General features: G+C 34.4%; 2 protein-coding genes across 8 annotated transcripts; one reads left to right on the forward strand and one right to left on the reverse strand.

Annotated features, from left to right (window-relative positions):
* Positions 1–1,990: 1,990 nt before the first annotated feature.
* On the forward strand, positions 1,991–5,718 carry LOC106772476 (probable pre-mRNA-splicing factor ATP-dependent RNA helicase DEAH2). 4 transcript variants are annotated; one of them, XM_014658896.2, is made up of 7 exons: positions 2,000–2,386; positions 2,656–2,858; positions 2,970–4,054; positions 4,471–4,596; positions 4,698–4,936; positions 5,064–5,182; positions 5,342–5,718. In XM_014658896.2, the coding sequence occupies exons 1-7, from the start codon at positions 2,123–2,125 to the stop codon at positions 5,466–5,468; spliced, it is 2,163 nt and encodes a 720-aa protein (XP_014514382.1). In that variant the 5' UTR covers positions 2,000–2,122; the 3' UTR covers positions 5,469–5,718. The 4 variants fall into 4 exon arrangements, 3 of the variants coding, with proteins under 3 accessions (XP_022640716.1, XP_022640717.1, XP_014514382.1); XR_002669130.1 differs by lacking the exons at positions 5,064–5,182; positions 5,342–5,718 and having other exon boundaries at positions 1,991–2,386; positions 4,365–4,596; positions 4,698–4,840; XM_022784995.1 differs by lacking the exons at positions 4,698–4,936; positions 5,064–5,182; positions 5,342–5,718 and having other exon boundaries at positions 1,991–2,386; positions 4,355–4,562.
* A 1,495-nt stretch (positions 5,719–7,213) lies between these two features.
* Positions 7,214–12,648, reverse strand: LOC106772483 (long chain acyl-CoA synthetase 1). 4 transcript variants are annotated; one of them, XM_014658904.2, is made up of 20 exons: positions 12,565–12,648; positions 11,785–11,948; positions 11,523–11,586; positions 11,351–11,440; positions 11,207–11,263; positions 11,053–11,101; positions 10,874–10,950; positions 10,704–10,743; positions 10,520–10,614; positions 10,071–10,238; positions 9,897–10,007; positions 9,710–9,797; positions 9,452–9,518; positions 9,299–9,374; positions 9,045–9,162; positions 8,287–8,532; positions 8,067–8,206; positions 7,802–7,984; positions 7,550–7,669; positions 7,214–7,469 (listed from the first exon to the last, which is right to left on the reverse strand). In XM_014658904.2, exons 2-20 carry the CDS (start codon positions 11,928–11,930, stop codon positions 7,416–7,418), a joined length of 1,989 nt encoding a protein of 662 aa, XP_014514390.1. In that variant the 5' UTR covers positions 11,931–11,948; positions 12,565–12,648; the 3' UTR covers positions 7,214–7,415. The 4 variants fall into 4 exon arrangements, with proteins under 4 accessions (XP_014514390.1, XP_014514389.1, XP_022640719.1 ...); XM_014658903.2 differs by having other exon boundaries at positions 12,514–12,631; XM_022784998.1 differs by having other exon boundaries at positions 12,477–12,578.
* Between the last annotated feature and the right edge of the window lie 2,821 nt (positions 12,649–15,469).

Raw genomic sequence — 15,469 nt, forward strand, 5'->3', positions numbered from 1 at the left:
TCCTAACAGTGTGTAGGAAGCATTAGAAGATCCTAGATGGAAGCAAGCAATGAACATAGAGATGGAAGCACTTCAGAAAAATGAAACTTGGAAACTAACTTCTTTACCAAGTGGAAAAAAGACAATTTGGTGCAAATGGGTATACACTATGAAGTTAAAAACAAATGGAAGTATTGATAAATACAAGGCTAGACTCATGGCAAAGGGATACACAAAAATATGGGGTAGACTATCAAGATACGTTTGCTCTGGTGGCTAAACTCAACACAGTCCGAGTCCTAATTTCCATAGCAACTAATAGAGATTGGCCCCTGAAGCAATTTGATGTAAATAATGCTTTCTTGAATGGTGATTTGGAAGAGGAGGTCTACATGGAGGTTCCACCGGGAGTGCAGCCACCACCTTCAAAAGAAAGTGTAGTCTGCAAATTAAAAAAGGTTTTATATGGCCTTAAACAATCACCCAAGACATGGTTTGGAAGACTCACGTTAGCAATGAAGAAGTTTGGGTATAAACAAAGTAATTCAGACCATACCTTGTTTATAAAGCATAACAAAGGAAAAAGGGTCATACTTATTGTCTATGTAGATGATATGGTGTTAACAGGAGATGATGTGGAAGAAATGAAATTACTTAAGAAGAAACTGGCGGTTGAATTTGAAATGAAGGATCTGGGACAACTAAAATACTTTCTTGGCATAGAAATTGCAAGATCTGAACGAAGTATTTTTCTATCTCAAAGAAAATATATTCTAGACCTTCTATCTGAGACTGGAATGTTGGCTTGCAAGCTAGCCGATACTCTAATTGAAATGAATCATTCTCTTGTTGTATATCCAGACCAGATTGTGACGGACAAGCATAAATACCAAAGTTTAGTAGGAAAGTTAATTTATTTATCTCACACTAGACCTGACATTGCCTATTCTGTGAGCATTGTAAGTAGGTTCATTCATTCTCCTAGTGAAGAATATATGACAACAATATACCGTATCCTCAAATACCTCAAAGGTTCACTAGGGAAAGGTTTATTATTTTCAAAAAATGGTAGAGCTTGCATAGAAGGATACGCGAATTTAGATTGAGCTAGAGATAAAACTACAAGGCAATCAACTTCAAGGTATTTTACCTTTGTAGAAGGCAACTTAGTCACATGGAGAAGCAAGAAGCAAAAGGTAGTTGCAAGGTATAGTGCTGAAGCTGAATTTAGAGGTATGACACATGACATTTGTGAATTACTATGGATTAGAAGCATCCTAGCTGATTTGGGAATCAAATATGAACAACCGATGAACCTTTTCTGTGACAACAAGGTTGCGGTAGAAATTGCACATAACCCGGTTCAACATGATAGAACCAAACATGTTGAAGTGGATAAACATTTTATTAAGGAAAAGCTAGACAATAAAGTAATTCAAATCTTGGTATTTTGATTCATGTTAAAAAAGGGCTACCTTTTTAATGAGTTCTCTTCATGGTGTTCGATTTCTTAAAGACGGGGCAAAAGGTGTTCTTGGAGTTAATGGTAACTTTCATAATCTCTTTCCTTTGGGAGCTAAGAGATTTTACAGTATTGATCCATATAATGTGTAACATTTCAAGCCGTGAGGACAAGATTTGGGTCTGTTTCATGAGTTTACAGGAGATGATGATGTAAGGTTGATTGGAGTTGAAGGTGGAGGTTTGGAACTTGATAGTGACAAACATTCTTCAACATTGATCAAAGGAGAAGTTGGAGTAGAAAGTAAATAAATATGATTAAAGTAAAAAAGGGTATTTTGTAATTAAAAAATTTTGGAGAGGTGGAGGAAGTATTTGGTGGTGGTGAAGGGAGAAACTGCTAAGGACATAATAAGCCCATTATAATACGGCGTAAGATCCAAAAGAGAAGGCCCAAATAAAGTAGGTAGGTATGCTATAGTTGGCAATTCCTCTTTAATTTTATTTGGACTTATATAATAGAGAATTGCACCGTATCATAGTGTGTAGCCCTGGCCTGGCCTGGCTTGGCCTCAACCTGCTTCTAGTTTCTAGGAGCTTCCACTGAGAGCTGCTAATTTATTATTACGGAATTTGCGAAAGGATTGTTACGGGTGGTTGGGGGATTGGGATTAGGGTTTTGATGGGTACAGAGAGGAAGAGGAAGGTAAGCTTGTTCGACGTGGTGGACGATACTGTCGGTAAGATGGCCAAATCAAACGGATTCGTCGGTAACAACCTCATCAACCGATGGAACGGGAAGCCTTATTCGCAGAGGTATCACGATATTTTGGAGAAGAGGAAGACCCTCCCGGTCTGGCACCAGAAGGAGGAGTTCTTGCAGGTTTTGAAGGATAACCAGACTCTCATTCTCGTTGGTGAAACTGGTAGTGGAAAAACCACTCAGGTCAGTTTCTAATGCTTTGTATTGCTTTTGCTTTACCTTCTGCAATGTTACTAGCACTAGGAGTTACTTCAAGACATTAGGGAGCGTTCTGTTTAAAACACTAAGGGGTAGATAACAACTTGTACGAAGCGGACTAGGTGTGAATGTTAGATTCATTGTCAGATATTATTGTTTATCTTGTCTGTGAGTTTATATTTGTGTTAATTCTGTTCTGTATTTTAATGTGGCACGTTTCTTATTGTCTTTTCTTTTATGTTCTTGTGGAACAGATTCCTCAGTTTGTGTTGGAAGCTGTGGATATAGAAACCCCTGATAAACGTAGGAAGATGATGATTGCGTGCACTCAGCCTCGGAGAGTGGCTGCGATGTCTGTTTCCAGGCGTGTGGCTGAGGAGATGGACGTGAATATTGGAGAAGAGGTTGGTTACAGCATCAGATTTGAGGATTGCAGTAGCGCCAGAACAGTTTTGAAGTATGTTATATTTTACTAATTGATTCATATAGCTTGCTTTGCAATTTTCGTTTTGTTTACTGTTTTCTTTTGTTGCTAATGGAATGTTATGTTTTTCTCTGCCGCTAATAGGTATCTCACAGATGGTATGCTTTTGAGAGAAGCAATGACGGATCCACTTTTGGAACGATACAAAGTAATTATTCTTGATGAGGCACATGAGAGGACTTTGGCTACCGATGTGCTGTTTGGTCTTCTTAAGGAAGTGCTTAGAAATAGACCTGACTTGAAGTTGGTTGTTATGAGTGCAACTCTTGAAGCTGAAAAGTTCCAGGGATACTTTAATGGGGCTCCTCTTATGAAGGTTCCTGGAAGACTACATCCGGTGGAAATCTTCTATACTCAGGAGCCAGAGAGGGATTACTTGGAGGCTGCTATTAGGACTGTGGTGCAGATACACAAAGATGAACCTCCTGGAGATATACTTGTTTTTCTCACTGGAGAGGAAGAGATTGAGGATGCATGCCGCAAAATTTCGAAAGAAATATCAAATTTGGGAGACCAGGTGGGTCCTGTGAAAGCAGTTCCCCTGTATTCTACCCTTCCTCCTGCTATGCAACAAAAGATTTTTGAGCCAGCTCCACCTCCACTAAAGGAGGGAGGGCAACCTGGGAGGAAGATTGTAATATCAACAAATATAGCAGAAACTTCGTTGACAATTGATGGTATAGTCTATGTTATTGACCCTGGATTTGCTAAGCAGAAGGTTTATAACCCTCGAGTCCGTGTTGAGTCTTTGTTGGTATCTCCAATATCAAAGGCTAGTGCTCATCAGAGATCTGGGCGAGCTGGAAGAACTCAGCCAGGGAAATGTTTTAGACTTTATACTGAAAGAAGTTTCAATAATGATCTTCAGCCACAGACCTACCCTGAAATCTTGAGATCTAATCTAGCCAACACTGTTCTTACCTTAAAGAAACTTGGTATAGACGATTTAGTGCATTTTGATTTCATGGACCCTCCTGCCCCAGAGACCTTAATGCGTGCACTGGAAGTGTTGAATTACTTGGGTGCTCTGGACGATGATGGCAACTTAACCAAGCTGGGTGAGATTATGAGTGAATTTCCACTGGATCCTCAGATGTCGAAGATGCTCGTTGTTAGTCCTGAATTCAACTGTTCAAATGAGATTCTTTCTGTTTCTGCCATGCTATCAGGTATTTTTCCTTTATTTAATTGCTTTTGTGTGTGTCCAGAGTCCAACCTTAATATTAAGGGGTTGTAGGTTTGCGGGATCCACTTTAAAGGGGATGCCCCGCATTTGCACATGTAACACATGCACAAAGGCAATATTGTGCATATGATGGGGATGTTTGACTGCTTACCAGTGTGTTTAGTTGCACATGGATGCGGTTAGTGGAACATGTCCTGTTAGGTAGTCATCAGCAACTGTCTTCTCTGGGTTCCATGCCCCCGGTTGGCATGCACCATAGGATTCTAAGTAAATGCTGATGCAGATAGTTGCAGTTTCTCAGTATTCTCTCAATCTCATGAAGAAAATGGTGTGGTCTCGCCTCTATGCATCTGCTGACCTTCCGTGGGCCTCCTCTGTGATAATCATTTCTTTCTTTAGTACCCAATTGCTTTGTCCGGCCTAGGGAGGCACAGAAAGCTGCGGATGAAGCAAAAGCTAGGTTTGGACACATTGATGGAGATCACCTCACGCTCTTGAATGTATACCATGCGTACAAGCAAAATAGTAAGCACAATGCTTTTAGCTTTTTATTTAAACCATCGCATTCTTGCTAGTAATTTGTTATATTCTCACATGTATTAATTGTATGTGAATGGCTTTTTCAGATGAGGACCCTTCTTGGTGCTACGATAACTTCGTCAATCACAGGGCGTTGAAAGCAGCCGATAATGTTAGACAACAACTAGTGCGAATCATGGCTCGGTTTAACCTGAAGTTATGCAGTACTGATTTTAATAGCCGTGACTACTATGTAAACATAAGAAAGGCAATGCTAGCGGGATATTTCATGCAGGTGGCTCATCTGGAGCGGACAGGACATTACCTGACGGTGAAAGACAACCAGGTCTGTTAAGGGCTGCTATTTGTATTTTATCTTTTCCCTTCTCATTATGTTTTCATTACTAAAATAACTATCGTGTATGATGGAAGATTATATTTATATTAATGATTTATGTTTCTTATCTGAGTAGGTGGTGCACTTGCATCCATCAAATTGCCTGGACCACAAGCCGGAGTGGGTAATTTATAATGAATATGTTCTTACCAGTCGGAATTTTATTCGAACTGTCACAGATATACGTGGAGAATGGTAAGGATTTTGTTTGATGTTAGTATCTGGATTGCTATGATGTTTAAACTAATATATTAATTATATGGTAGTTCTATTGTAAAGTTTCTTAGTTGCAAGACAAACTGACATGATGTTAGTTAGATATACTTAGCTTGATGAGAAATTGATGTTGAACAGGTTGGTGGATATAGCCCCACATTACTATGATCTATCGAATTTTCCACAATGTGAAGCGAAGCGTGTTCTTGAAAGGCTCTACAAGAAGCGAGAGAAGGAAAAAGACGAAGCCAGAAGTCGTAAGTGAAGTCCTACCATCCACGCCTTTTTTGCCTTTGGATTGGAATTGGACCTTTAGTTTCTGCAATTTCGTCAGAGGAATGTTTACCTTTTTATTTATTACCACCTCTGAAAGACATTCATTGTTAATTTAAGCGAGAAAAAGATAGGCGGTTTCTTGTAAAGTGTATTAGTAACATGTTTTATATTCGTTGATCTTCTGTTGTTACTTTTGACTATTCCATGTCTTCTTTCATTCTTTTGGTTTAGATACCTCATCATTGCATTATCCCCATGAGTTATATTTTCATTTTTCTCAAAAAAGATAAATGTTGGCATCAAATGCTTCGAAATGAAGTGGTGTTCATTTTTCTTGAATGGAACGAGTGCGTTTGTTAATGCTTTATTTCTATTAGAATAGAAAATAGAAATAGAGAGGAATGAAATAAAACAGATTGAATAAGAAGCAAGTAAAAGATAATAACTAGATCAATCGGAATGATTTCCCTTATAACTAGATCATAGAGATATGTTTGTTTGGATCTTTAAAAAGATGAGAAACCAAGTCAATATTTTAGAGAGACAAATTTTATAAGAACTAAACTTGACTCTTATAAATGTTTCTTTTTATACCATTTTCCTTGTTTTGCTAATAATAGTATTTGTGTACTTATCTTATAAATGTCACTGCATTTATAAAAAATTACAAAAATGTCACTTAAAATCGTAATGTGTCCAAAGACTTATATATGTTATATTGGACTTAAAGTGATTCATCTTTGGTTCACAATTTATTTTTTCAATAGATTTAATTATTTATTTGACTTTTACAATTTATTTCTTTATTGTTTTCAATGCTGTCCGAAAATTACTTAAGAAAAGGTCCAATTTAGTCTTACTCTTTTCAAACGCATGGCAGTGTTTTTATTTTCGTTAAATTGATCTAGAAACAAACTTTAAATAACGCAAATTGTTACAGTAGACATGTTAATGTTAACACGGTTATTGTTGAATGTGACATTAAAACTTTCATTGCAACCAATATTATATCTAAGAAAAATCCTTACAACACAAAACACCCTCTTCTTCAATTATTCTTCTATCCCCACAAATTCTTTCTTCCAAAACATTACACAGAAAATGGTGATCAACCTACCAAATCTTTAGAATCAGCTTCAACTTCATCACTCTTCTTTTATTTTCAGCAAAGAAAAAAAACAATATGACATTGGTCTCCAAGTACACTTGCAACTCTAACACATTTAAAATGAAAATGACAACTTCCACTCAATCATATTGTCTCACTTAAATGTCAACCGACACATCAACGATACAATGATACGTTTGCACTGTTTAAATACCCTTTCTATCAATTCAACCAAGGACTGAAGAAACTGAATATGGAAAACAAAAATGGTAAATGATAGTATTGCTCTCACTAGACAAGTTTCAATTATTTACAAAAATATCATTACACTTTTTTTTTTTTCGTAGCTTTTTTATGAATCTCACGTATATAAACGCTAATTTTGCACTATTGTAATCCTTCTAATATATTAGAAAAAAATGTGCTTGTTTATTCATCCATCAATTTACCGCGTTAGCCTGTCTGTGGCAGACACAAAAATCCCGACAATTTAAAAAAAAAAAAAATCTATTTTTGCTATATAATATATGCTTCTGTTTTTTTTATATTAGTATATAAGTCCGACTTTAATAGTGGGATCAGTATTTAAGAGGTAAAAATAAAAAAATAAGATATTTAATCGTGAATTTGGAAAATTAAAGAGTCTAAGTGCCCACCCTCAAATTGAATAAATTAGAACAAGTTCACACAAGTTGATCTACGCGCGACATTTGCTAGAGCTAAATAATACAAATTAGCACTGAGTTTTTGGGATTATATAAGATGAGTTTGAGAAGGGAAACAAGTGCTACAGTGAAGCACTAAATAGCATATTCGTGCCTAAAAACCTTAATTGTTTTTCTTGTCTTTTGTCAAATTTTGGTATAGTTCATCTATTTCCACCTGTGACAACAATATCAATAATTTTGTGAGTATTTCTAAACTGCAATTCAGAAATCCGAATGAAGAAATGTGAGGTGTACCTGATAATATTTGAGCAGCTTGTTTCTTTTCTTCTTTAGTGTTGCAGTGACCAATTCTCTTTCCATGTCAAATGGCTGCGCCTCTAATATCACACCCTTTATATGTTCAAAGCCCCTCAGCTAGTTTTGAAATATCAAATTTAAGAGGAAACAACACAATTAGAGAATCATAGTTTGCATTATTATGTTTTAAGGTTTAAGGTTGTTTTTTCATTCCAAATGCAATAAAGTTTTATTACGTATAGATGTTACCTTGTTTCTCTCAGCTGTCAATTTGAGCTCAGATATCACATATTTGTTGAGTTGGTCAAGAGAGCACAGTTTGGGGAAAGAAGATATGTGACCATTTGTATATGCCCATTTGTTCACAACTTCTTCATTAGGAACTACTACTGCAACCAGCATTGACTTCAAGCTATTCCCATATACCCATATCTAAAAGTATAACATACAGGAATATATGAATTCACAAAAACTTTATGAGTTCTAACAGCAATAAACTGATGAAAATACTTACATCTTCAACTATAGGAGTGATTCCATAAACATTTTCTAGATGCTCAAGTGCTATATACTCTCCCTGTGTGAGTTTGATAAGATTCTTTTTCCTGTCAATAATCTTAATTACACCATTGGGAAGCACTTCTCCTATGTCCCCTGAGGATACAGGAATATATCAGACTGTATAAAGATTCTTACAAACTCACTTTTTATGCAGAAAATGACAACTGAATTACCTGTGTGAAACCATCCATCTATAATAGCTTCCCTTGTTAACTCTGGATTTTTGTAGTAACCACTAAAAACAGTTTTCCCTCTTACACATATTTCACCACATGGAGGAGTTTCAAGAGGGTTGTATCCCATTTCTGCAACCTCTTCCAGCCTTATTTCATTATATATTGATACAGCTCCAACAGTACCAACCATACACATTTCATCAGGAAAACCAAGAGTAGTTGGTCCGCATGTTTCAGTCAAACCTGGATTAACCTTTCTGTCACATGCTGTCTTCTCTTATAATTTCATCAAAACTATATAAATCATTTTTCAATGGTTTTTTTACCTATACAGTTAAATCTGACCAACAAATTATGGATCTAGACAAAAAATTTCAAATTATGAAAGTAGGTAAGTCGTGGAGTCTAGATAACTTAAAATGAAGAAGTCGTGTTCTCACCATAATTTCATCCTGTCGCATTGATTAAGATGAAGTCGTGTACCCAAAAACGACTTTAGAGGTGCATGACTTCACCTCTAATCAATGTGACATGATAAAGTCGTGCTGAGGAATACTACTTTTTCATTTGAAGTCGTCTGGGTCTCCACAATTTGTCTACTTTTGTAATTTGAAATTTTTTTCCTAAATTCGTAATTTCTTGGTTAGATTTACCTATATACGTACAAAAACCTTTTTCAATCGGTAACATTCTTATACGTGGGTAACTCTCATTCTTTTAAGAGCGAGAATGTGGTGAATTAGATTTTTAATTACCATAGCCTTGGCATACAAAGGCACAAGTAGTGACACGCAAGAACTCTTCCACCTCAGGGCTCAATGCTGCTCCACCAGAGATTATTAGTCGAACACGACCACCAAGCCTGGCTTTTACCTAAAATGGAGAAATTCTTACCCATACATAAAAGAAATCAAATTTCAAGAAAACTACTGATAAAAGGTCACATCTATTGCCCTTTTAAGAAAATAAATACATGTTTTTCGTTAAGTAAGAGATTATCTCATACAACCTTTCTGAAGGCTAACAAATCTGCCAAACGTGATGCTTCTCTTTGCTTATATCCCTTTTTCATCCAACCAAGTTTGCTGCATTTGAAAATAAATGTGAATTAAATGGGTAAAGATAAACACTGATAAAGATACGATACAAAATTCTAACTTACTAGTTGTAGAGCATGCCGAAAACAGTTCTCCTAATTGGATTAAGTTCTTCCACTGCTTTCTTGATCCCTGAAAAAGACATTCTTGGATAAATTATAAGTTGGCGAGATTGGATTACTTGATAATATTTTCAGTAATATTATATTTTTAATTAAAAGTGGTTAAAAATTAGAGTCTATTAATAATATCTGAAGTATATAGAATATTATAATCTCTAATAAGTTTCATTAAGTATTTAATCTGTGGAAGTGTAGCCTTGCCTTCATAGACCTTCTCAAAAACACGTGGAACACCAGCAAACAGTGTTGGCTTTAACTCCATTAAATCATCCCTCAACGCATTCAGATCCTTGAATTTAAAAATATGGTATGAAGCATAGAAAAATCATTAACATGTCAATGCCACCAAGGAAATCCAGATTATGAATAAATTCTTGAACAAAATTACCCCATGATAGTAACCAACAGATGCACCCTTACGGAAAAAGTACTCCTCAATTGTGCGATCAAGGATATGGGCCAGAGGTAGGAATGACAAGTACACATCATTCACAGTCATCTGTTCAAATTAAAATTCGTGTCACTTTTGCTAAAAGAAAAATGGATCAAACATCAGATTTACCTTGTCTTCAAATTGTTCCATGAAAAGATCCATTCCTCTTACTAAAGCCATCACGTTTTCGTATATTAAAACAACTCCTTTAGGGTCTCCACTTGTCCCACTAGTGTACATTATTGTACAGATGTCATGACTCTGAGGAGGAAAACTACTTTTCGGATTGGCTTTTCCCTGAAACATAATACCAGGAATCACAGTTTTACCACTTTATATCCTTATCACCTGCTTCTCAGTAAGTTGTCATATCAAAGTTTCTGCAACCTTTAGATTGCATTTTATTTTCATTGATGACCAAAGTTATTGTAACACAACATCTTTATAAAAGGAAAAACTAACTCATTTTTCCTGTGTGAATAACTTTTATAACGTGTGGCATCTAAGCTTTAAAGGCAAAACAAATTCCATAATTGCAAAAGTAGAAAAAAGTAAGAACTAATTCTCTACTAACTAACCAAGTTCAAGAACTCATCCCAGGAATATGGCTTAATTCCAATAGCAGAAGCCTTATCTTTCTCTTCCTGTGTTAATGTAGTGAAGCACACAATGGCTGTACCATAATCAAATTTAGTGTAATTCTTTTAATCATTCTGATAATTCTACCACAGAACTACTGAAATGAAAACCAGAAAAGTTTACCTTTAAGTCGCTTTGAGGATTTACATTCAGGATTTAAAACCTGCAAATGGTATATTTACTCAGAACTAAGAATCTATAAACTGCAGCTAGCTCTGAATCCCTGATATATAAAAAAATCTGAAGTGAAACATCATATTTTGTGTTTTTTTTACATTATCGTTATTGCTTACCTCTTTAACCTTCTTATCCTGGACGAACACAACATCTATTTCTGCATGATCTATGATATAGTTTACAGCACCAGGTCCTGCATTAAAAGTCTTAAAATTTGATCAGGATCTTAATTACAATACAACAAAGGAGAGAGAGAGAGGGAGGTGGTGATACAACTTTATTTGAGTGAACTTACCGAGAGTGTCGTAAAGAGGCACACAAATTAAGCTCTGAGCAGAACAAGCCTAAACCAATTAAGACATAATTATGAATCATGGTATGATATACAGTGTGATAGAAAGAACAAAAGGTAAAACTTTGAGAAGACAAGAGTTATAGAAGTATCAAACCTCCATTGCCACAATCCATTCAGGACAATTAGATCCATAAATTCCAATTCGACCACCCTGTTACATAAAAAAGATTCCCTTTGAAAACTGCTGATCTACTGTGCTTACAAATCACGAGGGAAAAACCCTTTAACAAGCACTTACAACTTCGGCTCCAGATGCTCGTAAAGCAGAACTTATATGCAGAACTTCATCATAAACTTCCTTATACGTGCTCCACACATATGGTCCAAACTATTAACATGATTCAAAAATAGTTACCTGGTTTTCTTGACATATAAAAAGTGATATAACAAAATAAAGCTCAGAAATATACCTTTCCATCAACAATTTTACGTCGTCCGAGCATCGGGTTGTTAGGATAGTTTTTGACAGAGTCACTGCAGCCATGAAAGAAAGGCTTTCCATGATGAAAATATCATTCATTGATGAACCACCAAAATCTCAATTTTTATTACGTCGTTATTTGACAGACCCCACATTGTTACTATATGGGTAAAGCTGAGTACAGAACATATGTAGTATCTTTAAAATCTAATAGCAACTGCTGAATAATTGTAGGTACTAAAAGCAATTACCAGAAAATATCCCATGTTGTAGAGAAAACAGGATCCAAAGGAGGAAATTCCTTTTGGGAGAGGAGATTGCGGTACACCGGACCAACAGAGAGGTTACCATTTTTACCTTCTCTTCCTTCTTCAACCTTAACCGAAAAGGCCTTCATTCTCCCTTGTTATCAAACCTGAACAAGGCACAAAACAAGTGTATCAACCACCGTCAGTTTCCCTCAACTTGATTCGCTTGTGTCTATTACTACATTTAAGTCATCCAAGTATCCGGTCAATGACAGGCACCAAAAAGTCAATCATTTTCTTTTTTATTATTAAAATAATAGTAACAAGACACATTGCATGGTTCGGAAGAAACTCTGAATTATCCACAATCCCCCAACTAATTTTTAAGTATGCTTTATGATTAAAGTTTTATCAAGCACTTCACATCAATCAAAAAGAAGCGTAACTATTCGTTGAAGTTTGGCAGAGGTGGTCCCGGATCACAGAACAAGACAATAAAACAGTTTTTTCATGTCAAATATATAGAAAAACAAGACTCCAAGACGCCGGGAACGAAGGAGAAGCTGAGAATGAGAATGGTCTTTGCTAGCACGATTATCATAGTTTATAAATTACTATAACATTAGAAGAAAAGGGCAAAGAGAAGAAAATTGAAAAGTGAAAAGGTGAACGACATAGGGCATAAGAAACACAACATGGCACATATATCTGTGGCTAGAGATAGGTACGGACGTTTGCGTGGATGTATGAACTGAGACTGGTTTCCGTGTATATAGGGTGTACCTCTCTGCTTCTCTGCAAATTGTGTTGAAACAAAGTTGATAGCAGACATATTAGCGAAGAACCAAGTTGAGAATTTTATAGCCAAGAAAGGAGTTACAAGTGCAAGTTGCAAGTGTAAATGAGGTTGTTGAAGGTTGGAAACGAATAATAATGAAGACTGAAAACCACCCATATCGTACAGTAACTTCAATTTTTTCCATGTGACCATGTCCTCCTTTTCCATCTCATGGTTATTGCAAAGATAAATAGAAATATGTAAAAGTAAATCAAATTTAATATTTTATCTTAAAATAACACATTTTACCAACTTTCTTTAATCCCAACCAATCAAGAAAAATTATTTAATTTATAAATTTTTCATTTCCGTTTATGTTTGTAATTTGGTCAATTTCTTTTTTTCTCTCTGTTGAACACAAATACTACTAGTGTTTTCATTTTAAATTATCTAAAAAATCTCAGTCACCTCACCTCATACCTGCTCATCAGCCATTAGGATGAAAATGCAGACAGACCAACTCATTGAGTGTGTTAGGCTGACAATACAGAGAGGCTCATAAGTGTGCTCATTGATAACTTTACAATGTTATCACTTATGATTTTTTTTTTCTTATCCACTTATAGAAGTATAGATTGTGTTTCGGTAGGTATTTGGCTGAGCCTTTAGTTGTAGTAGATTGCCTGCTTGAGCCAATTTTTGGGTTGTTTGTTTGTTTTTTGTTTAGCTTTTATGTCATTGAAAGTGTCATGGAATTTAGAAAAGGAATTTCAATGTTAAAATTAGTAGATGACTTTTCACTTAACCAATAATGTTGAAATACATTTTATTTATATCATTAGAGTTTATTATGAAAAAATCATAAAATATAAGACATGGTATACAAAAATTAGATTTTAGGTTTGAGAATCTATTACACCTTTAATTAAATGTATAAAAAAAATAGATTTTAAGTTCTAGAGTTGGTTACACCTTTCACTAAATGTATAAAATTGATTTGATTTTCAAAATATTTAAATCTCTTCAAAAATAACACTATAAAGAAAAAAAAAACACTATAAACCAATATTAACCTTGTTCTTAATTATTCTCATTAAGAAGAAATCAAAAGTTATATATTTCTTTATAAAACTATTTAAAAATGATTTTAGAAAATTTGATATTTTAGTTTTTGAAGATTTTAGATTTTTTTTTTTTTTGTATTTTTGTATGAGAAAAAAATGGAAGATAGTAAGTATTAGGCCAACGAGGATATCGATAATGCTCATATCTTTAAGATATTATTTAATTATTAAAAAAAAGTTAGGATATTAGGAGTACTCGTACCTCTGAAATGTTAAAAAGAAAAACTTTTTTCTTATTTTCTAAATATATTTCTTCCAAAATTTTAATTTTTAATAATTTTATATTTATTTTTAGTCTTTATTTGAATTATTTAGAATGAGTGTACATGGCATAGGGTAGTCTGCATCTTCATAGACATGTCTATTTCACCGAGTCTCTCTTCGAGACCATGCCTAGATCGTTACGTCTTTCGAGTGGGTCGAAACTTACCCAACAAGGAATTTCATTACCTTAGGACTGTTATAGTTACGGCCGCTGTTCACCGGGGCTTCGGTCGTCGGCTCCCTTGTCATCAAGTCACCAACTTCTTTGACCTTCCGATACTGGGCAAGCGTCAACCCCCATACATGGTCTTACGACTTTGCGGAGACTTGTGTTTTTGGTAAGCAGTCACCCAAGCATGGTCATTGCGACCCCACCAAAATAAAAGGAAAATATTTTTTTATTTTTTGAAATTGTTTATTTAATTTTTTATATTTTCTTTATAAAAAAATTAAAAATTAGTGTTACACAATGCGAGAGATCGAACAAGCACTAAAAGAAATAAGAAAAGACATTATTTATATGATTTTTAAAACAAGATATTTGTAAATAGTAAAAATAATGTCTCTAGAAGAAAATGTCAAAATTAGGTATAAAAGAAAAATACGTACAATATTAGCACATAATATAGTACCTAAATCAAAAGAAAAAAAATGGGAGGAACATACCTTCCAAGCTTTACCGTTACCTTTTCATATATCTCCTAAAATTTCTATGCTTTAATGATTTCTTCTTTTGTAATTGTTGTTAGGAGAATTCCTTTACACTTTCTTCTAGTCTCTCTTTGTCTTTCTCCCTCAACCTTCCTCTTTTTTTTTTCATATGTATTGACACACATTAAAATATCCTGATAATCTTGTCTTAATTGTGAACTAATTGGTAATTAACAATATAAAGAAAGAATTGAATTTGATAACAATATATTTCAAAAATAATATTCGGGACATTAATTATAATTATTGTTAGAAATTATGCAAATCTTTAGGATCATATATTTTTTTTATAAAAACTAATTTAGTAAATCATAGCATAATATCATATATTGATTCTAATTAAAATAATCTTTCTTTTTAAAGACTAAGATGTCATGTGAGGGATGCAAAGAGAAAAGATGGGTGAGAATATGTATAGAACCTTGGGTTGGACTCACAAAATGGATTAAAAACAAATTGTACTATTTTATTTTATTATTATTTTTGCTATTATATTTTCTATTCTTTTTGTGCTAAAATTAAAGTTTGAAAATTTAAAGAAAATTTATTTCATTTGTTGTCCTTTTTACCTACCATTAATTGAAAACATTTTTTTTTATTTTTTATTTTTCTTTTTAAAAATGAATTTATATACTCTGACAAAATTGGGTGTTAACACATACCTTAGACCTTTATATAGTGGTTATTCCGAGCTTTTACCTTTTTTTTGGTCTAATCACGGTCTATCATACCTTAATTAACATTAAGAGGTTAATTTGTCATTACCATTGCTAATCTGACCATGTTGTGATCAGTCGATCATGTTGTTTAA

This window comes from Vigna radiata, chromosome 8, assembly GCF_000741045.1.
Source record: "Vigna radiata var. radiata cultivar VC1973A chromosome 8, Vradiata_ver6, whole genome shotgun sequence".
Taxonomy (NCBI): Eukaryota; Viridiplantae; Streptophyta; class Magnoliopsida; order Fabales; family Fabaceae; genus Vigna; species Vigna radiata.